General features: G+C 34.8%; 1 protein-coding gene across 1 annotated transcript in view; it reads right to left on the bottom strand.

Annotated features, from left to right (window-relative positions):
- Positions 1 to 24,469, bottom strand: part of LOC150098430 (valine--tRNA ligase-like) — a 382,977-nt gene that overhangs the window by 209,094 nt on the left and 149,414 nt on the right. The window contains exons 9-10 of the mRNA XM_090405873.1: positions 22,835 to 23,014; positions 11,452 to 11,576 (exon numbers count right to left, since the gene is read on the bottom strand). Coding sequence (XP_090261999.1) covers positions 11,452 to 11,576; positions 22,835 to 23,014 — 305 coding nt within the window. The remainder of the gene's footprint in view (positions 1 to 11,451; positions 11,577 to 22,834; positions 23,015 to 24,469) is intronic.

Genomic DNA, 24,469 nt, shown 5'->3' with positions numbered 1-24,469 from the left:
GTGTGAGCAAACAAAGTTTGTGCCTGAAAGTATCTTCAGTACTGGGGTAAGGTGGTACAACACCAGTAAACTCCTTGCAAAGGTGGAGCAAGATACCAACTCTCCTATCTCAGTATCTCCCATAATGCAAAACACATCTCCTTGCAGATATGTCTAATGTTATGCATTAAGGGAAGGGCCACAACCCAGACTAGTTTCGACCTTTATTGAGGTCTCTTCAGTGGGAGCCAGGCCCAAGTGGAGATACCAGGCAGAAGCATTAGCAGGTCATCTCTACCTACAGAAGTTGCCAAATGGTGCCCTGGTGTTGTACTACCTTACCCCATTCCTGAAGATACTTTCAGGGGCAAACTTTGTTTGCTCACACTTGGATAAAGGATTAAACTAAATTTATTATACTCTAACCAAGTGAAAAATAAACTTTCAACATCTTTCTCTAAATCCAGAATAATTTATTAAAAAAGGGTGGCACACCATTTGGCAACTTCTATAGGTAGAGATGACCTGCTAATGCTTCTGCCTGGTATCTCCACTTGGGCCTGGCTCCCACTGAAGAGACCTCAATAACGGTCGAAACTAGTCTGGGTTGTGGCCCTTTCCTTAATGCATAACATTAGACATATCTGCAAGGAGATGTGTTTTGCATTATTTGAGATACTGAAATAGGCATGTTGGTAGCTTGCTCCACCTTTGCAAGGAGTGCCCTGGTGTTGTACCACCTTACCCCAGTCCTGAAGATACTTTCAGGCGCAAACTTTGTTTGCTCACACTTGGATAAAGGATTAAACTAAATTTATTATACTCTAGCCAAGTGAAAAAATAAACTTTCTTCATCAAATACTAGACACCACAGATATGAGAGTGAGAAAAACTAGAGGCCTGAACAGATGGCATAGGTAGCAAAATCATATTAAAATTACAGCACTATCTAGTCCCCCCCCAAATTTTAGCCGGGCTCAGAAACCAGTACAGGCTGACGAATTAGGCCTATGGCTGGGTCAGGGGTCAGTATTCCACGAGTGTTCACGAAGCCGGTCTGCCTGCTTGCGGGATGAAAAACCCCAGATAAATTGGAGGAAAAAACCCTGCTGTCCACGCCCAAGACTGGCTAACTTGGCTATGGCTGAGGAAGATCCTTAAGCTCCTCGTATCGTCAACACATAAAAGTTTTAAACAACAAAAGCTTACTGACAATTAATTACACATATTGGATGATTTTAATAACTTCACAACTGTTAAATAATAGAGAAACCAGAATACACATAATAAATTCGTTACTGTATTCGTGCTATAACATTGTTAGTTGCTGTCATGTTCTGTGATTCATGTGTGCTATATTCTAGGTCCGTGGTAGTTAAATATTTTATGAAGGCAGACCACACGTGATGTAAAATCAAGCCTTGATTTTTATTGCACTGTGTAGGGATTCTAAGCATTTATGGCTTCTTTAAAGTTTCTTGTGAAACAATTATTATCAATATATGACATATTTGTCTGTTGCCAGAGTACTTGATGGCCAGTAGTGGCTGTGTCGAATGCTAAACCTGATTTGTGCTCCCTTCTTTTTTTTGACGTCATTTACATGCTCAGACATGTGGATCTCTTCCGACCTTCCTGTCTGGCCTACATAACAAATGCCAGAAGAGCAATGAATCTCATAGACTCCTGGTAATGGAGTCTATGAGATTCAGAGGAATCTCATATAGGAATCGTGATGTTTTTTTGTAAAGGTAGAAATGCTACTTTTATGTTATACTCACGGAGCTTCATACCCACTTTGTCTGTAACATTTTTGATGTACGGCAGCGTGATTGCATTCTTAAAATCTTGTTTAAGTAAGGGAGTTGCAGGAGCTGTATTGAGAATTTCTTTGATTATCTTAGGTTCGAAACCATTAAGTGCCAGGTTCTGTAATTCTGATTTTCTATGCCATTTAGTGTAATTCTTCATTTCTTTTAATCGGTGTGCTAATATTGTATGCCCTATCTCGCAAAGTTTTAATTATGTCTATTGTTTGCAATGGATGGTGGTGTGAAGCGGCATTTAAAAATCTTCCCATTGTTAATACCAAAAAGTACCCACAGAACTGCCTAACCACAGAAATCTACATTTACAAACAAGAAACTACTTTAAAGGGCATTATGCTGAATAATTTGAATACATAAGTGACTGCTTGTAAGTTACAAGCATACAATTACTGTACAGTAATTTTTTTTTAATATATCAACCTCATACATGAGAGGTCTCATGGCCTATAACAAGCAAGTGCTCTGTGAGTGATAAAGGAGAAGAAAAGAATTTCTTAATGTTTTCTTGAAGAGTTGGAGATTGAATTCCTTTGGGAAAATAGTATGAGGAAGACTTTTCCAAAGGAGAGAAGTATATGAAGTGAAGAAAGGGGATAAGAAGTTGGTTCAGAGAATCTGAGACTGAAACATATGGATATTAATCAGCTATCTGTTTTCCTAGATCCTAGATGGTGATCTATGGCATGCATGCCAGAGGTGGCACATTCGAGAATTTTGCTGGCACGTCAATGATTTACAGGTGATATCCTTTCATACGCTGATGATGAGGATAAATTATTCAACTTTTTTTTTTTTTAATTATTACAATACGTACAAGTTAAATTTTGTTTTACACATGAGAGCAGCTATGAAGACGTGCATATGGTTGGTGTGTTATTAACAAAAGATCACGCCACCCAAAGACAAAGGCAACCGATAACTGTTGAGTTGAAATGCTAATTCTCTTCAAACGAATTCCATAACATCTGAAATTGTCATAACAACATTCACTATATATAAATATATATATCTTAGTTTTAACACATTCATGACGGGAGTGTTGTTTATCGTTCCGAAGGAACTTCTCATTACTGGCAGGCTCAACTCACACAAAGTTTCAACCCTTGGTTGAATTTTATTACTGCTTTTTTTGCATTTGAGCTGGTAGGCAAACTCACACATGCATTATATGGCATGTTTTAATTCATGGTAGAATTTTATTTGAAGTTAGCCTTTGTGATCTGCCATAACGACATCAGGAATTTCAAATGCAATAAAACAAACACTTATTTCATGTAATTGAAAAATTGGACAATAGTTTTTAGTTAGATACTGTGATTCGGTGCAACATATGGTTCTGCTTGAGTCTAAACAGCATAGGTTCTGTGAGAGGGGACATGTGATTCATTAGTTAGTGCTGTTTTTATTCCAGATGTCTCTAATTGCACTATTTGTTGAGAAATATTTTATACAGACTGCAAAAGCCTCTGTACCTTATTTAGGGACACAATAAAACTACTTGTTTTTCTTGCATCTGCAGTATAATGGCTGTTGGGGAAGGCGTGTTGTTAACAGTGGGGAGCGAGTATCACCTTCAACGAGAACATGTTTAAACATTTTTTGTGTGCAAGGTATATGCAAAACTTTTTGATGTCTTTTTTCGTAAAGTAAAATCAGGGGTTTGAGTTATACGTGAGGGCAAGTTATGTTTTGAGTAAATACGGTATGCATTTCGGTGACAAGTTGACATCCTTCTGCTGCTTCCCCTGCTCAGCTGACTTCTATGGTGAGTTACAATGCATAAATATTTTTCTCTCTCTACCGTTTTTGTTTTCAAACCAACATCCTTAAAATCAATTTAATAATACAATAATCAATTTTACACTGAATAATATTATAAATTTATATATAAATAAATATTATTATAAATAAAATAAAATAGTATTTATAAAATTATAAATAATTACTTATAAAATATCTCATCTTCCTTTTACCCTCTTTAACCTTGCGGTGTTGAGGGTTTGTTAATCATCGGACCTCAAACCGTTCACAGGATAAGGTGGTCAGCCCTATGCCCCGGTGTCTCCTATGTCCGCAGTTTTGAGTTCTCAAGGCTGGTTTGCCTGTTTTGCGGGATGAAAAACCCAAGGATAAACTGGGGAAAAAACCCTACTGTCCACGCCCAAGACCGGCTAACTTGGCTATGGCTGAGGAAGATCCTTCTGTTCCTCACATCTCCAACAGGAATCGAACCTAGGACACTTCTTCCCCAGGCATATGGTTGCGAAGCGCACAGCCACTAGGCTAACCACATGGACTCTTATAAAATATTATATATATATATTATAAATTTACAAATTAATTAATTTTCTATTAATTTTTTCCCCTATTAAAAACTGCCTGGCACATCAGCAACTCGATTTGTAAACTTTTGGCATGCGTACATAAAAGGCTTCGCCACCACCACTGTCCTAGATGATTAGATAGTGTAGGAATAGTAATAGCCAATTCAATGGAGCAGTGTCCATGGAAATATGTATAAAAAAGACGATGCAAAAACACAGTATCTATGTGAAAGTGATTAGAGGCAGCTAGTGAAATATCATATGTTAAGTGAATAATGCGAGAGTAATATTCTGAGGTTGAGTGGATTTGAGATTTATAAAGTGTTAGGAGTTGAGCAGAAGAGAAACAATGTCTCATCTCCCATCTCATCCTCCTTTTCCCCTCTTTTACCTTGCAGTGTCGAGGGTTTATTAATCATGGGACCCCAACCGTTCACAGGATAAGGTGGTCAGCCCTACACCCCAGTGTATCCTATGCCCACAATGGTGTTGAGTTCTCAAGGCCATTTTGCCTGCTTTGCAGGATAAAAAACCCTAATGTCCACTCCCAAGACTGGCTAACCTGAGGAAGATCCTTTCAGCTTCTCACGTCACCGATGGGAATCGAACCTCGGACACTCCTTCCCCAGGCATTTGTCCGTGTGGTTAGCCTAGTGGCTAACCGCACGGACAAATTATGTTTAAAATGAAAAAGAATACCACATTTTTGTTTTGGAAACCAAAGAGAATATTGGATGTGATATATTCATATCAAGAAGAAAAAAACTGATCTGTCAATGAACAGAGTGTTATCAAAAATGAGGGAGAGTGGAGTATTCTTTCTTGACAGAAATAAGGCAGAATTATGTTCTGGTAGCATTAAAATTAACTATCTTTACCCCCCCCTCCCCCAACTCGAGAATAGCTAGAAGATGGGTGTTTAAGCAATTGGCCATAGAAGATCTTGAAACTTGAGTCATCATACTATATGGTCTTGTGAATGATGAACAGGAATGGAGAGTATTGACATCAGCAAAGCTATGAATTGGATGTTAATAAGAGATCACTGATGTATAAGAGAAAGAGTGAAGGTGGAGTACAGAACCCTGAGGTAGAGAAAATAATCCACCATGATGCACAATAATTAAATGTGCATCATGGTGGATTATGACCACAAAGAAAGCTGGCAATTCGCTCACAAAAGGTAGAAGGAAGGACAGAATGCCAGACTCAATCAAATGCCTTGGATATCAAGATCAACCACATAAGATTCCTGAAATATTTCTCAAAATCTCATTCTATTCTACAGCAGATCAATGAGGAATGCTACAGAATGAAAATGGCAGAATCCATATTGGAAATCGCTAATCATCCAATGGGTCTCTAGGTAGTGAAGAAACTGGCTGCTGATGACCTTCTCCACAAGTTCTTAGTACAACTGATGGGATACCATTTGGAACAGAGAAGTTATTAGTATCAAGGCTGCTGATATCCTTCTGTGAAAAGATCAGGGGAGGGATACTAAGGGTAGTTTGTGGAATAGTACGAGACGATTTGTGGTCTAAAAAAAGTTTGAGGAGAATACTGATGCTAACTGATCTGCCTTATTTTTATGAGTTGTTCCATCATCATCATCAGGAAAAGAGAGAGAGAGAGATGGAAATACACTAGAGCAAGAGTTTTGTCCAGCAGTCTTGATAAGGGACCAGAAGGCCTTACGGCCATTTGAGCAAAAGGCAAGGTTAGTGCATTTGGCCCTTGCAAGTCAGCTTTAGACTAGTTGATGATTTTATTTATTTATTATTTTATTTTTTCAGTTGTTATAAGCTGCAGGTAAGCTGAGTAAGAGGCTAGAAGATTTAAGCTTGAGCTACTAAATGTACGGGCGCTTTTAGCTTGGTCTGCTTTGGCGCATGTGTCAGGAAACTGACATTTGGATAAGGGTCAGTGAGGATTTTGAGTGCAATAAGGAATAAAGGCAATCATCCCAAAAAGAATAATTTCATTATTAGATCAGAGCTAATGAATGAATCAGGAGAGCAGAAGTAATAATCAGATCATAGAAGAAAGGTGAAGGTTATCCCAATTGGTGCCATTGTAGTGCTATAAGATACATGGCTAGGATTTTTCTACAGATTATTCTTCTTCCAGATAGACTGGCTGGGAGAAGAATAATCTGTAGCAAAAGAAACATGAACAAGGCTGTGGTCAGACTTGCCAAGAAAAAAGCTAACATCAACAGTGTATATTTGGTGGAGAGGGGAAGGACAAATAGACAAAAAAAGGTCCAGGATGTTGGGAGAATTACAGAGATTATCCTGAATTCTAGTAGTTAAGTTAGCAATTTGTGTTAGATCATTACTCAGAGTACACAATTTGGCTTCTCTTCTAGCTTGTTCTGTGAAGTTAGAGAAGGGATAGCCAGTTGGAATTGTAGACATTGAAATCTCTAAGGAAGATTATTCCACTGATTGGTGATTAGATATATGAGCAACTCTCAGAGATAGATGATCAAAAAAGGGCCAGTATAATCATCAGAATGAGGAGAACAGTAAAGGCAGCAAATGAAGGCAACTGAATGAGGCAGAGAAATATTGAGCCAAATCATATTGTATAAAGGAGAATACAGATGTAATAATTCTGGCACGGGAAATCGCACCTGACAAAAGCATATATTCCATCTTTCTCATGGAAGGCATTCTTTATGATGTACAGCTGAGATTTTAGGAGAGCTGTTGTCATAGAGGATGCCAGTTGAGGTACGGCGATGAACAACAGTGAAGATTTGGATGTCTCACATCGTTGATGTTTATATGAAGCTCCCAGATAGTTGTAGAAAGCACAGTTGACCCTTAAAAAACACAGGTTTGAACAGCACGGATCCACTTATACACAGCTTTTATGAATAAATATATTGTAAAATATTTTAGAGATTTGTGACAATTTGAAAAAACTCACAGATGAACCATGTAGCTTAATAATGTCAAAAAAATTAAGAAAAAGTTAAGTATGTTATGAATTCTTTAAATATATGTAGAAACTGGTCTATTTTATCATTTACTACTACCATAAAATATGCACAAATCTATTATAAAAAGTTAAAATTTATCAAGACTTATGCACATAAACACTTACAGACTGTACATAGCCATTTGCAGTTGAGAGAAATGTAAACAAACGTAAAGATGCAGTTAAATCATAACTGCATAAAATTAACTTTATCAATTAGTTAAATTAATTAGCATAAAATAAAATTTTTATAACAATTCATTTATTAGTGTATAAGCTAGGCTACCATGAAGCAATCCTATCGATTGCACTAGGCTACCATAAAGCAATCATATTGCTGCTGCTTTATTATCAATGCACGAATTGTTATACCTGTAAATAAATATGAATTTATTTTCCACATTACCTTTTCATTTTTGATGTGTAGTGTTAGCAATAACATCTAGAGTGTTTTGTATCATAAGAGAATAATGATGTAGGTACTAACACACATATGATTCATCTTGTAAACAGACAATGTAAACTTACGGTATCGATAAATACAGTACAGTACAGTACTGTAAATGTATTTTCACTTCCTTATGATGTTCTTTAATAAGATTTTGTTTTCTCTAGCTTACTTTATTGTAAGAATATCGTATATATATACCAACATACTATATAAAACGTGTTAATCGACTGTTTGTGTTATCGATAAGGCTTCTGGTAAACAGTAGACTATTAGTAGTTAAGTTTTTGGGAGTCAAAAGTTACACGCAGATTTTCGAACAATGTGGGAGGTCAGCAGCCCTAACCCCCACGTTGTTTGAGGGGTCAACTGTATTTTATACTTCACAAAAAATTATATTCTTGTTTAATTCTTTACCTAAGTGTAAGCAAAGTTTGCATGTGAAGTATCTTCATGACAAGGCTACTTGTATACATAGGTTGTTACCTTTTTATTATTATCTGAAACCTCCATGGAGTCAAGGACTCATCAAGGGAGATAAATACATCACTCAAATCAGCAGATTTATCTTCCATTTACACTAGATGCACTCACTATCTCAAAAGGCAAACTATTCCACTGGCTACTCTGCGAAAGAAAAATATAGCTCTTATCTGCAAACAAATTTAACTTCCATGGATCCTCCTGTGTTCTCTCCCAATCTTACATATAATGAAAAATTTCATCAGATGATATCCTATAACACCCATTCAGAAGTTTGTAGACCTCTATCATATCACCTCTCTTTCTTCTGTTAACCAGTCTGTAGTACACATACTCTCAATCTGTCCTCATAATCTAAATTCCGTAATACCAATATAATCTTTGTAATGCTTCTTTGTACCCTTTCCACAGCCTCTTTATCCCCTTGGAACTAAGGAGACCAAATCTATGCACAATAGTCCAGGTGTGGTCTTATCAAGGCACTGAAGAGACAAAATGACTTCGTTATTCTTATGTGTCTAGGTTTGCTTCAACATCACAATTATCCTTTGAGTTGTATTTGCAATTTTTGCTACTTTACACTTACTGACATTAAACTGGTAGTCATTTTCATTTGCTCAAATTTCCAGCCTATTCAAATCATTCTGTAAGTGCTGAATATCAGTAGCATCCCTGATTGCCCTGCTTATCTTTGCCTCATCAGCAAAAAACTATACATTGAATAACAATGCCCAAGGACTGAATCCTGGGCCACCACTGGTCACCTTAAATCTAGCAGATTCACACTTGCCACATACCACTTTTTGATATCTGTCTGTCGATGATCCATTTATCCAAGTCAAGAGTTTATATTCCAAACCCATATTCTCCAGTTTATGCAACAACCTTTCATGTGGTATCCTGGTAAATGGCTTAGCAAAATCCAACAGTACCATAGTATATCCATTCTCTTTATGCAACTCAGCTGTAACATTGATATAAAATACGAGCAAATTGCTAAACTGTAGCCTTCCTTTAGTAAACCAATGCTGCTCCTTGCAGAGAATAGCTTGTCTGTCTACCCATTTCTGTATGCTAGTTCTTTCCAATTTCTCTAAAATCTTTACCAACACACCAGAGATACTGATAGGTTTGTAGTTAGACATGTTGGTTTTTGCACTACCCTTATATCATGGAACTATCACACATTCCATCCATTCCTCTGATATCTTTCCTGAGCTCAGTTATACAAGTTATAAAAACTTGTCAAAGGCCTAACCAATTTGATTGAACATGCCTTTAACACAGGTGGTGATATTCTATTTGTTCCTATTGCCAAATTCTCCAAGTTATGCAACAGCTCTTCAACCTCATTCTCATGCACCTCTAAATGTTCATCCAATATAGGTAGCATGCACAATATTATATAAACCTGGTTGATATATCTTAGCAAAGTGAGCACTCATTACGTGAACAATCTCATTAGCTTCTGATAATAGAGTACCATCTGCATTCGGTAAAGTTATTCTTCCACAAGTACTTTTTCTTTTACTTGTGGCATAACAATAAAATTCTTTTGGATTACCTTTAATCTACAGAATCAATTTTTTTTTTATACTCCAATTTAGTTTTCCTGCACAATACTTATTTCTTTTCTAGCCTGAGCTTTATACATTTCATAATTCCTCTCACTTTTATTCTCATGATATTCCTTCCACAGTATCTTCTTACTGATCACTTGCTTAATAAGGCTATGTGTTGATTTCATTCCCACCCTAATTATTCTTCGAATTCCCATACACTGCTGATATCTTTCCCATTCAGTAAGCGATACCATTGGACTAAAGATGGTATTCTCCTTAAGTTGATCATAATTTCCAGCTTTGTAGTTCAACATGTAACCTGTCCTTGGAACATCAATACAATTAGATACTTCCCAGGGAAGTATAGCATGTTCACTGTCACCAACTGGCAGTAAAATATTCTTGACAGAGACTCCTTCTGATGCTATGAACAAATACTCTTTGACCTTGAATTCCTTCTTACACATGCTGCTTGAGAAAGTTGTCTTGCAACAACTCAATAAATTCTGCTTCATTCTTATCATGAGATTTCTCCCGATCAATGTTAGATTAATTAAAGTTACCCATAATGATCACATGTTTAGTGTTTATCAGGGTATATTGGCAATGCATTTCATCGTGCCCTGCAACTGAACCACTAGGTCTGTAGCAACACTCCATCATATATATATATATATATTTATTTAGCATATGGCTCACACATGAAAAGTTACATTACATTAATCCTTAAAATATATGGATATAGTAATAGACATATGTACAATAATAAGACATAATACAGCCATAAAAGAGACACTCAAGAATCAAGAATAGGCTACAACTGAATGTCTAGGTTGATTATCCAGTCAACTGCACTTGGTGTAGCATGGATGAAGTCTGACAGGTTTCCACTGTATGCACGTTGGACACATTCTGCTGTAATATGATTGTCTGGTGGGGGTGATCCACAGTCGCACATGGGTAAGGCAATCATGCCCCATTTGTAGTGGTCTGCACATCTGCCATGGTTGGTGCGGATTCGGTTAAGGGCAGACCAAGTTTTCCGAAGTAGGTCAAAACCCGAAGATATCTGTGTTGGGTCCACTAATTCAAGGAAGATCCCTGTTATATATATGGTGGAGCAATTACAGCAAACACACACACACACACACATATATATATATATCATTCTGTTAGCCTCCACCTCACACCAGATATCATCAAATACGCTATGTGGGACATTATTATTATTGCTTTCCTGCATTTCTACCCAAACTGAACTCAATTCATCTGATATCATACATAGCATCCCCCCTCCTCTCATATCTCTTCTGTCATTCTGTCACCTCGATCTCAGTTACAATATCTGATTTTGATAGCCAGGTTTCCCTAATGCCAGCAATCTTGCCACAATGTCTTAAATAAAGCAACAAACTTAACCCCTTTGTTTCTGATGCTCCTGGCATTTGTACATAGACATAACAAATTATCACCTGGCCTTTTCTTATAAATTAGAAATGTGATTTGTTTGGCCTTGTTGTAGAAATTTCTCTTTTCCATCCCAGACACATTCAAAAAGTCCAACCCCAAAGCATACATTTCCATCCTTTTGCTGGATGCAAAACCATGTTCAAAGCCATTTGTTATCTTTATCACATTTGAATATCTGATTTTGATACAAGTCATTGGGAAGTTGAAAACAGCTGAAGAGAAAATAATAGGCATTATAGGATTTGTTTAGATTACATCAAATAGCTAATAATATTACTCAGTAAGAATAAATGGCTTCTACAATATTAAATGCTAACTATACATTGTCTTTTTAAAAGTCTGCATTAATAATAATTAAAAAACCTCACCCCAAAATGGACTATGTTCTCCTTTATTTTGCCCAAATCATCAAAAATATCTCGAATGGGAAGACCATGCTTTTTTGCTAATTCAAAGTCTTTAAAATCATGAGCCGGAGTAATTTTAACAGCTCCTAAGACAAAAAGTTATTCCATTTAATAAACAAACTCCATCATACACAGATTTTTGCAACAATTAAATATAAAAAAGGTGAACTAATTTAAGGATTTATTAATCATATAAAACATTGCATAACTTCACACCTCCTAAGTAAAATAATTTTCCAAAAGAAAGTTGGCAAAAAAATACATATTTATTTCTTTTTCATTGTCTTAATGATGCTTTAGAAAAAAAAAATTCTTCTTAGTAAATTTTATTTTATTTTATTTTTTAGTATTTATAAAAGAATCACTTTTCTATAAGAAATTTGTCCTAGTTATCCCTGAGTACAAAAATAAAATGAAATCCAATTTACATTTTAGAAGTGAATTATTTTATGGCAGGTTAAGAAAAACTTTTTTTTTCTTAACCTACCATAAACCAACCACAGAAAAGAAAAACAACTTGAGAATGTGCATGTGCACATTTTCAAGTTGTTTTTCTTTTCTGTGGGAGCTAAAAACCTGGAAAACAATGGGCAGTAAAAGGAGTTAGACTTGTTCCATGGTAACCATGAGTACTCAAAAATATTTGTATTTTTCAACAAGGTCTATTAATTCCCTTCTGAAATCAATAGGCTTCTTTGACTGACCCCCCCCACTCCAAAAAAAAAGGAAAACTATTTTTTTGTAATATTTATTATAAGTTCTTATTATTTTAGTATTATCCAGCTATAATGTCAGAGATGACAATAGCTTTGTTCTTACATTCACATTCCTTCATATGAGATGAATGAACTCTTGAAAGTCGAGTCACATTATGTTTCTTTCCATTTCAAATCACAAAGATATTTCATTGTGATTTTAAATGAACTATAACCATCAACTCTCTATATCACAGAAGACAAATACTGAATAGCTTCACACCCAAGCATCGCCACACTATCCATGCACCATCCCAACTCACCAATAAGAATCTAAATTCCATCTTAAGCCATGCCCAAAAATAGCCATGTGAGTATTTTCATTTAAATTTTTAAAATTAGGAAAAAAATACAAGACACATGATTAAACTCAGGGGGAGAATCCTATTCTGATATTATAATTTTTTGTAGAGAATTCTCAACAAATAGGAAGTTGGTACTTACAAATTACTCAGGATGGGATGGGGTATTATTTTTTGGTTTTATGGATATACCAGAATATGAAGGGTGATAAAGAAAACAAAATCAGATTATGAGAGGAAATTATAGAATAACCTAATGAATGCTGACTACAGCAGTGACAGTTGCAGAAGAAATAGATGAATTACTGAGCGATTATTTGCAAGTATGTATCATCCAGGTACAGATAATGCAGTGACTGACATGACAACTTGGTTAAAAATGCAGATCTTATATCTGATGTGACTAACAATTCTCTTTTTGCATTAATCCTGCTGCAGAATACAAAACATGTTAGTGCCATATGTGGACAAACGGTTAAAAAGAGCAGAAACCACCTGTTGATATTTTTTTCTTGAACAGTTGAAGATGCAGGTTCTAAGGAAAAATAGTGTGAGAAAGACTTTCTCAGAAAAGAGGAGCAGCAGCTGATATGAAAGAGGAGAATGAAAGTTGTTTATCTGAAAATTTGAAGCTGAACTTTATACTGATTTGACCTGCAGCATTTGCTCATGTTTTCACATACATAGTTGAAAGTGGAAAAATGGTGGTCAGTTAATCAAAAACATTTATGAGAAGTGACTGGACTAAGTATGTGAGAGGATCCATTAATTAACTGGGCCCTTCCAGATACTATCAATCATTTTTAGGGAGGTCTTTGGTGAACCACTAAGAAATGAAGAATAGGTATTTTAAGGTTTGGATTTGGACAAGGTTAGTAATTGTACAGATGAGAATTCTTCAGTAAAATAGACTGAGGAGGTCATGGATGAAATGTACTTGAGCAAAAATAACTAGAAATGTAAGTCAATCTAAGAAAAAAAATCTAATCTTTTGGTGAACTGAGTATTATCAATGGTTAGGGGAGAAGAAATGAGAACTTTCTTGTGAGAATGAAAGACTGATATGGTAATATTGAATTTTACAAGGTTGTTATCATCTACTTGAGATCAGTGTAAAAGGAAAATGGTTATGAAGTGTTTGAAGCCTTTGAGTGATGCAAGTTGGCAAATAAAGAGGAGAAAGAAAGTGCATAGGAAAAAAAGAATAGGCAAAAGTAGGGAATACAAGAGACAAGCCATCCACTATTACACAGAGTGAACAATGAAAAAAGAAAGTTAGCCATTTAGCTGCAAACAATGAAAGACATTAGAAGATGGCAATTTGCTAAATAAGCTGCTATGCTAGATCCAATCATATACCTCAGGAATGTTAAACTGACTACACAGTTTCTCTGAATCTTTCCATGGCTAATTTCCAGAAGTGTGAGCTTGATCTGCTGCAGGCTAAAATTTGCAGAATTCACATAGGAGGTTGATGATTAACTTGTGGACTTTGAGGAAGAAGTTGACTGTTAATGACATTCTATGAAGAAATGAGGCGCGGAAAGACTTATTATTTCCCTTTACTGGAATGCTAAATTCCGGTTGTTTACACATTGCAGAATAGATAACAAATAATGCATAGTGGTTATCAAGTTTTGAGCACAACTGAGAAGAGGATAACAGTAAGACCACAAGATTTTTTGGCATCTGAACTATTCAATTTAGGTACCAAAATTTAGGTGACAAAACTTTTTGTCTGATGCCTTTCCAGCAAAAGACAAAAAGAATATATTATACAGAGTAATACTCTTTATGTAGTTGCAAGGTAGTTTGTCTATGTCTTCTTCTTCATCAACATTGTTATTTTTCATTACTAGAACCACCATAGAGTCCAAATATACATTGAAGAAGGTACACACTAATCAATATTCAGGCAATGTTTATTATACCTCTCCTTAAACACATTCAACCAACAAAGCACTTGCAACTACCCCAGATAACTTAATTCCACTTATTCATTACTCTCCAAGCAAAAAAATTTTGTTCTCACCCTTGCTAATCGCACTGTAACTTCCACAAGTGACCCCTTGTTCTCTTTCTCTCCCATCCAGTCTGTAAAATGTACCAAAATATTTTTTTGGCATCTACACTTTAAAAACTTAGGTTTCTATCATGTCCCCTCTTGTCCACTTGTCAAATGAGCTTTGTATCCCACAAACATTCAATCCATCCTAATATAGAGCACAACATAGACCAGTCACCATTTTGATCACTTGCACCTGGATTCTTCACCATTTCCACTAAGAAGCCCATGCAACCAAATCTCTAAACGCTAGTCTTGATGTGGTCATAACAAAACCTCAAAAAGAGAAATAATAATAATCTTCTTATTCCGGTTCTTAACAACCAAGTGATCTTTTGGCTATTTTTGCCCGTTTTTGAAATGTTCTCTAAATTTAAACTCCCTGTCCATCATCTCTTCCAAATCTCTAGCTTCAATTTCCTGCAGTGTAAACCATCAATGTAGTACTCAAAGTGCATATTGCTACATTAAAGTGGTAACCATTATAGTTTACCCAGACTCCCAGTCTATTTCAATTATCCTGCAGAATTGCTGTACATCATGTTTGTTAAATACTGCTTCCCCAGTTTAATATCATCAATAAACTAGATATCCCTCCTGAGAAACATTCCCAATATCATTAATGTACAAATTAGACAATGGCAACCCAAGTGCAGAGTCCCATAACACAGTAACAGCCACCTCTCTTTTTCTCTTGTCCAACCGTTGTCTTATCCATATCACCAAGTTCATGTCAGTTCTTATTTGCTTCAATTCATGTAATAGGGCTTGAGCATTATCCAATCAGATGGCTGTGCAACATCTAGCAATATCATGGTATAGCCAATTTCTTAATCCAACTCGACTGTATTTTATAAAAAGTGCATAAATTACTAAAAGAGGACCTTCCCTTCACAAAGCTCTTCTGTTCTCCACAGAGTATCATTCCATTCACCCAGTACTGAATTCTACATGTAATCCTTTGAAAATACTGATTGGTGAAGAGCCTACTTCTGTCCTGGGGAGGGCCTGCTTTATGTAAAAGAACTATCTTGCCCTCCTTCCACTTAAGGACCCTGCTGTACTGAGACTTAAAATTAAACAGCTTAGTTTAACTGCCATTTCTCTTATACTTTCTTGTAACATAGACTGGCTTCGACCTTTATTGAGGTCTTGTCACCCAGAAGTGGTAATACTAACGCAGAAGCAAAGGTCGAAACCGGTCTGGGTAGTGACCCTTCCCTTAATGCATAGCATTATACATGTTCGCAAGGAGATGTGCTTTGCATTATGAGAGATACTGAGACAAGGAGTGATGAGAGCTTGGCCCACCTTTGCTATGAGTTGCCTCAGTCCTGAACTACTTCAGGCGCAAACTTTGTTTGCTTACACTTGGGTAAAGGATTAAACTAAATTTATTATAGTCTAACCAAGTGGAAAATAAACTTCCAACTTTCTTGTAACATTGAAGACAATATCTCATCCAATACCAATGATATGTAATGAGTAGTAAATGAGTAATAAATAGGTTATTAAATTCTTAATAACCTACTACCTACAGTTCATTAAGTCTTTCATATCAGTTATTACATTATCTGCATTATCTCTACCCGAATGATACACCCTTACTAACTGATCACTCAGTAATTCAATTATTTCTTCTACTTCTGTCATTTCACATTTTTATTAAAGTTATCCTTTCATAATCATACGTCCTTCTACTCATTATGCATCAAAATAGCTCTTTGGGATTTCCTTTGGCATGTTCAATGAATCTCTCTCTCATAATCTGATTTTGCCTTCCTTACCAATTACATTGTGGCCTATGCTTTGTACTGTTAATACACTTACAGATTACATTCACTTTATATTCCCTCCACAACATTTTCCTTTTTGCAAGTTCTGCTTGATGGTGATGCTACTCTTACATTTAGCTCTCCTGAATAGAATAGACCTGTCAGACCTGCATATCCTTCTGACACAGGATATGCAGGTCTGACATTGCTTCCCTCAAACATCCTTTGGTTTTACTTTTCTAGGCAGTACTAAAATCTTTCCTTGCAGTTTCTTATACCATGATACTGATCCAAGCTATCTCTGGAGTTTGTAATAATCACTAGTTCTAAAGCTTCATATACACACTCCTTTAATTCTATATGATCAGGTCATGTAGTCTTGCCCTTTTTCTAATCATGGAGAAGTGATGGATTACCTTGGTTATAAACATATCTTCTGATACTATTACCAAATCTTACACTCTTAAACTGTGAGTCTCCTCCATCATATATTGTTTTAGGTAATTATCTTGCAGTAGCTTCATTGACTGGAAAATGGAATTTATATCCCAATTCAAATCATCCATAATAATTATATTTCCTGTGCTCATTGAACAAGTTACCAATACATGTCATCTACACTTTCACCTCCTGGCCCCATAGCAGCAACCAACTATATATTTTGTCCTGTTGACTTCTATCTTACCTGATAGCCTAAAACAAATTGCATCCCCCAATGCTACCCATCTATCGAATTCTGCTCTTGTTATAATTCTTCTGCTGTTATTGACAATACTGCTCACAAGTCCTGTTCTCTCCCTTCCCTTGAAAATAGAACATTTCTTATATTCTATCCCTGTAACTAAATCCTTGTTCATTAACAAGTCTCACTAATAATTCTCAGTGAAGTCAAGAAAACCAATTCAGAAATACTTCAAGCATCTGTATACATGAACTTTACTATCCCCTTTTGAGCACAGGCCCTCTTACAACTTTTAATGACCATCCTGTTGAGATTTGAGACCTAAGAAAAACATTCAACACTCTTTGATTTTGTTTATGTTTGCACTCACTTAAAGGGCATACCCTGTTCTTGCTCTTTTAATATTCCCAGTCTCCCTCATTTTGCACTTCTGCTTTCTCACTGAACAAAACTTTTTCACACAGGTAACTCTAAATTCATTTCATCAGGCATATACAAGTATTTTCATTCATTGCATATATCTCCTCACCATGCCTCCTACAACCTATGCATTGACTCATTTGCAATCTTTGACATAACCTAGACTTATTCTTTCATATTTACTTTTGTTTGTTACAGTAACTCTTTCATATTCTCTCCCATTCCATATTTATACTTTTAAATCATGGCCAAAACTATTAACTTTTTCACTTTCCCTCTTTGCATTCTAACAGCAACATTAATATCTTTAATCTCTGCACCAGGGAAACAATTTTTAATAAAGCACTCATCAAGTATATCTATCCATAATAGAATCATACAAAATTTCTCATACAAAAAATTTTGTATAATGTAAAAATAAGTTGTAAGCCATAGACGTAGGAACTGGAGAAGGATGAAGCTGAGATTAAGACTGTATTTTTTTTAAATGTATTTAATTAATTAATTCATTTTTTTATTATAAATTAGTCTGTTCAGCTTAAATTTTCAGCTAATGTGTAAGCTAAACTATGGAGTTATTGTATTTTGTATTCAGCTTCTGTTGTACAGTTTGTCAAGTCTGATTTTTCATGGTGTAATAATCTGATGTAACTTTTAGTTTATTCCATTCTGAAGGAAGAGATTTCGTTAAATAAAAATTAATTTTTTAAGGATATGAGCCACCACATATTTTAGAAATACTCTTGGTATATGGAACAGTTATCTGATTTTATTCTCAGAAGTTTGCTTAGTCATATAGTTATCCTTAGCATTTTATTAATAGTAGAAGTAAGTTCTAAGGCCAAATGGGAGAGGATTAATGACACCAAATTTCTTTCTAGAGACAGATGATGAAAGTCAATACAAATATATCTCCAGTAAAAATAACCTTTCTATAGATGTAAAACTTAATAATTCACCAAAAAGACAGTATATGAAATAGTCTTGAAACAGATAAGGCATTATCATTTTTAATTTCTCCAGAAATTATTTCATGTATCAATAAATATTATTTATATTACTTATTGAAGATAAGAAAGTTCACTGTCTGAGGCAGTTCAGATGACAAATACATCAACAAAATAATCAATATATGGCTTGGAAAATATACTTGTAAACAGCTGTCCCTCAAGATTAATAACCTAAACAATTTTTGCCAAGTTAGGTGAGTTAGTACTACCCACTGTTACTCCGACATGCTGATACTTTCCTCTATTCTTATAGTATAGCCAGAATTCCTTCACATCCAATAGTTCATTCTAACTGTGTACCAAATATAGTGAAATGTAAAATATGTAAGTTAATATCTTCAGTCACAGGATCATATATTCAAAACAATTTGGATTTTATTTCCAAAATAAGAATTAAAACTCAAAATGGCATTATGGTGAGTTTTGATATTACATCCTTATTCATTAAAATAATAGGTCTTCCCCCCCCCCACCAAAGACAGAAATTTTTGAATGATTCATCTTGAAGAATAACTGTATACAAATATTCTTCCCCAACACCATGTTTGGTATTGTTGCAGAGATTAAATGTATCTGCCCTGCCTCTCAAAATGATACTGCACCTTCCAAAGCAAAATGAATAGAATTTATTAGTACATCAAATTTAAGATTGAAAAAGAAAGGACAGTGACTCATTTTCTGAGTCTCATATGCATTATCTTACATGAAAGATCATTAACTTTTGCTGTTGAGTTATGCTGGAAGAAGATATATCCATGTGAATGCCCACAACAGTATAATGAAATTTCATGTCATTAAATACCTTGTCCATCTCAACATGTCATTTGCTCAAATGAAAATCTTCCATATCATCATCATGTAAATATGAAAATAAACTAAACAAAATGAAAATATAAATTATAGACTTTTTTTTTTTTTTTTTGAAAGGCTTCTACACATTTCCAGCATAAATATGTACTCTGACTTGATTTAACTGTTGCTTAACAGTTTTTATGGTCATTGGGTTAGCTCTAATATATTTATTTATTATAATCTAATCTAAAATATTTATTTGTTATAATAATGTTACTGCAAGTAGAAAATACAAGTAGAAGAGACTGAAATTTCCACAAGCTCATACAATCAATTTAAATGAAAATCTTAACATGAGATGTGTTTCAGCAAAGTTTGCACTACTTTTTTTTTTTTTTTTTTTAAATATTACAGAAATCCAAAGGATACATGCGCCAGCATTTCCTAAGGAATATGAAGGCTGTACAGTATTCTCCATGTTCACCAGATTTGGCTCTGTGCAATATTATTTATTTATTTTATTTTTCCCAACTGAAAAACCTGAAAACATTTTGAACATGCAGAAAACAAGTTTTGATAAATGCTTTCAACAATGAGCAGAGAGTTTCCAACTGCATTGTTTGACTTAGATTCGACATTTGATTGATGACAAAAAATGACAACATTTGAAGTGTTCACACACAGGGCCAATATTCTCCTGAAGCTCACAATCAATACTACAGAACAATCCACTGATAAAATGGCGAAGCTTTAGCAAAACCACACTCCAACATCACTGTCTAATACTTTTTCATAACCTAAGAAATCCTCCCAACTTGAAAAACAGATACACAAAATGTCAGCCTAAAAAAAAAAAAACTGACTTAATGTCAGTTTTTGACATCTTTATTTACAAATGTAGATATTTGAAGAAACTGCTGAACTCATTCCAACTTCCTTCCCTTCAGATATTTTTGACTTATTCAAATTTAAGTTTGAATAACTTAAATTTGATAAGAATAGCCTAATTTATTCAAAATTAAGTCAAATTCTTATCATCTCATCAATCCCAAACCAATATATTTTTCCTCCATTCTGTCCTATGACTGTGCTATGTTGAAATATAGCTACTTTATCTCTATCTACTATATATCTACTTTACAGAAAAGGTGTAAAAAATGTACACCAAACTGTCTACCCTTCCTTGACACACACGCACCTTGATACAAGTCTACAAGCAACATCCTATACAACAGTATGAATTCTTTAAACCTTTGACAGAATTGTTTTGTTCTGATAACTGCACACTCTCCACTATACTGAACTACATATGACATTTTATTGACTAATAGCTATGTCTCTTTCTAAGTTAAAATCTCCCATGAATTGCCAACCCTCTATGTCCCTGGGTATTTAGAAAACACTACTAAAAAAACATACTATACTAGACCCAAATTTTGTTTTTCCAAGGATCCTCTTCATCTGTTGTTGGCAGATAAAAGGAAATAAGAGGTGTGTAAGATATGAGTTTACACAGGGCCGGCTCTACCGAAGGTGCAACATGTGCATTTGCACGGGGCGACAAGTTTTTGGGAGTGGCAAAATCAGCCTAAAGTATGTGAAAAATAAATCATAAAAAAAGACATTTATTCCTTCTCTCTGTTGAAATCAGACTTCAGGAAGTCGTTAATTTTTTATATAATAAAACTTCATTGTACTGCATATATTTTTTTAAAATCATAATAATTTAAAATAATGCGATATTATGTTGCATTTAATATCGCACTCTCGGTGTTAATATCAGACGATGTGACTATAGTAGCACACCTATTTTGCATTTATTTCCGATTCCATTGTTGGCTGTGAGTTGATCTTGACTGAGGGTAAATCTCATTTAACTAATGAGACCAAACGATCATAATGAGATAATTGGTTAAGAGTAAACCAATTAAAGAAATAGAATCAAAACACATAAATACAAACTATATTTATGTATTTTGATAATACAGTTGTGCAGTGATTGTTAATAATACTTTTTTGATACAGTTATTAGGATTTGGCTTTTAAAATAATTTTAACATTCCAGTATGTCTGATAAAATTCAGTATAAATTTTTTAATTCGTACTGAAGAGGTCTTTTTTTTTTTTTAAATAAAAAAACTATCAGATGCAGAATTTCGCAAATGAAAATTGGAAAAAGAACATGATATTCAGAAACAAAGCATGACATTGCATAAATATCTAAAAACTGAAACAGCTAATGTAATACAAGAGAAAATAAGCGAAAAGACCGAAACCAAAAATTCTGAGCTCATGGCAAGTACTTCTCATTGCGATCCCAGTAATGTCGATATTAGTAGCAATTGATTTTAATTACCCATGCAGATGCACATTTTCAGAACAAAATTCCACTGTTAAGGGTTAATTGTCTCTCTTTCTATAAAGAAATATAGTTTATGATTATTTTTCATTAACTTAAGAATTTTCATTAGCTAATGTTACTATTTAGAATTTATGATCAGACATGTTGAAGCCTAGCTTAACATGGCTTTTAATACATTATTAAAAGAGTTTTTTTTAGGGGAAAGGAGCAGCAAAATATGCTATTGCACGGCAACAAAATTCCTATGGCCGGCACTGAGTTTACAAGTATTGGCCAAATTGTTAAAACAGTAAATATTTTTATGTGCATCCTACCCATGAAAGGCTGGTAATCTATAGAGTATGTAGTCTATATGTAGTATGTAGTAGGGCTAAGGGTCAGATAATTCAGAAATGCTTCACTCTTAGAGACCAGACATGAAACTTTTCAAGCCAGCTACTTCAGGCCTCTGGTAAACAGGATAATAGTTTCATACTGGGCAATGGCATTCATCTGCCACAAACATTCGCACACATGCCTATTGGATCGAAGATAGAAATGTCATCCACTCGTTACTGAAGAACAAAAAATGTTGGTGTGAGCAAGTCTGACAAAACTTACTTCAGTCTTATTTCATGTGGCATTCCTGAGGCACAGTCTTCTAGATAAGACTGTGCCTTAGGAATTCCACACATACACATTCAGATGAAAAAATAAAAAATAAATAAAATAAGCTAATGCAGCTAATAAATAAGCACATTAGCTTATTTTATCTATTTTAGATAAAATAGATAAAATATGCTAATATTTTATCTATTTTATCTAAATTTTATCTATCTTATCTAAATTTTATCTATTTTACCTGCAGCAGCTTTAAAGTTCATTCTTAACAAGTATGTTAAGAATGAACTTTAAAATTTTAACAAATGCTCTGTTAAAATGCCCAAAATATAGGAGACCTTAGTTTTAAGACCTGAAGCCCACCGAGCTATGAACTGTCTTAATTACACATAAAAGTATTGCAAGAAAAAAAAAAAAAAAAAAAACAGAGAGAGAGAGATAATAGCAAAATATATGCAACATGAAATAAAAGTTGAGCTGATTAACTTCTCTGACATGTTTATGATTTCTTACTATTCCAACATTATTTCATAGTTCCAATAAATATTCAGCATCTTATCAAATAATTTTTTTTTCCCTACCTGTTCCAAAGGCTTTATCTATGCTCTCATCACCTATAACTGGAAGTTGCTCTGCAGTTAATGGATGTCTTACAAATTTTCCAATGAAATTGGAATACCGAATATCATTAGGATTAACTGCTACAGCTGTATCGCCCAGCATTGTTTCCAAACGAGAAGTGGCTACGATTATTACTTCCTCTGGAAATAAAGAATATCAGAAGAAGAAAAAAGTCAGAAATGATTACAAAAATGTATATCTTTATAAAGATGCTTACAGTATCTAATGATTTTCATTCACACAACACATTATGTTTTAATATTAACTTTCAAAATTAAACTGTTTTTCATTAGATAAATCAAAATAGTAACATAACTTAAAAGTATGTCATGTGTTTATTTTTTAAAGTCAAATGACACTATTAATCTCATTTCAATGAAGAATCCATAAAGCAGATATGCTGTTTTTCAAAATAATTAAATGAAAGTAAAAAATTCATTGGTCTTTGTCCATAATAAAGGAATAAATAACAGTAACCTGTCGTTTTATTCTTTAGGTAACTAGATTGCAAAATGCGGCTAATTGTATTATCCCAGAAAGTTTTTTTAAATCTTTCTTCTACTCACAGAAAGAGAACTTTACAGAATTACACAACAGCATATAGCATATGCATATGCACTGTCAGAAAACAGCCAATTTGCAACAGCAACAGCATATGCACTGTCAGAAAACAGCCAATTGGTTGCAAAGATTTGTACACTATTATGCAGGCAGTAAGATGAATGTTTCTTTTTATCTACCCTATATATATAAAATGACAAGTCATTTTATGTAACGTTTTTTGTCAAGTTATTTGAAACGTTTTGAAACTTAGGGGCTAGCCTGAGTGTCAAGTCTTCAAAATTTGAGTCATCAGAATTCAAGGAGAACAAGCCTACCAGTCCATAACTCGGGTTTTCAAAATTCGAATCAGAAAGGAGAACCGGCCTACCAGTCCGGAACATGGAGGGGGAATCATAGGCACCAGGAGGAAGTGCCCCCTAGTGTATATATATACATACATATAAAAGAAAAAGGACATCAATAGATACACTGCTTGGAAAGAAGTCAATGGACACCATAGTGTGAGGATCAAACAGCCATGGCACACACCTCAATAGGATGCAGGACCTTCTTTCGCTGTGATGACTGTAGCAATCCTACAGGGCATACTTTCCACAAGTGTGTGATGGCTATCAATGGAAATTTTGGCCCATTCTTTCTGTAGGCATGTAACAAGATCCTGGACTATTGTGCAAGCGAACATCCCTTGACCTCACTCAATATTTCAGTTCATCCCACAGATATTCAATAGGGTTGATATCAGGGCTATGTGACGGCCAGTCAAGAGTGGTGACATTCATGTACACAAACACACAATTACAGCAGCAGCCTTATAACACAGTGCACTGTCTTGCTGAAAGAGACAATGGTTAGCTAAGTAGAAAGGTCACAAAGTAGGAAGCATTGCATTGTTCAGAATGTTCAGATACCTCTTGGAGTTCAATATTCATGGCACCACAAACAGAGGTCTGAGAGCAAACCAGGAACATCAGGACCATATCATCATACCGTCACCTCTGAATTTCATAGTTGGGGTTAAGCACTCTGGTAAG

This window comes from Typopeltis vanoorti, chromosome 15 (genome assembly GCF_054136105.1).
Source record: "Typopeltis vanoorti isolate ZY-2024b chromosome 15, IOZ_Tvanoo_1.0, whole genome shotgun sequence".
In the NCBI taxonomy this organism is placed as follows: Eukaryota; Metazoa; Arthropoda; class Arachnida; order Uropygi; family Thelyphonidae; genus Typopeltis; species Typopeltis vanoorti.
Note: the sequence above shows the minus strand (reverse complement) of the source record. Positions and strands in the feature narration are given on the sequence as shown.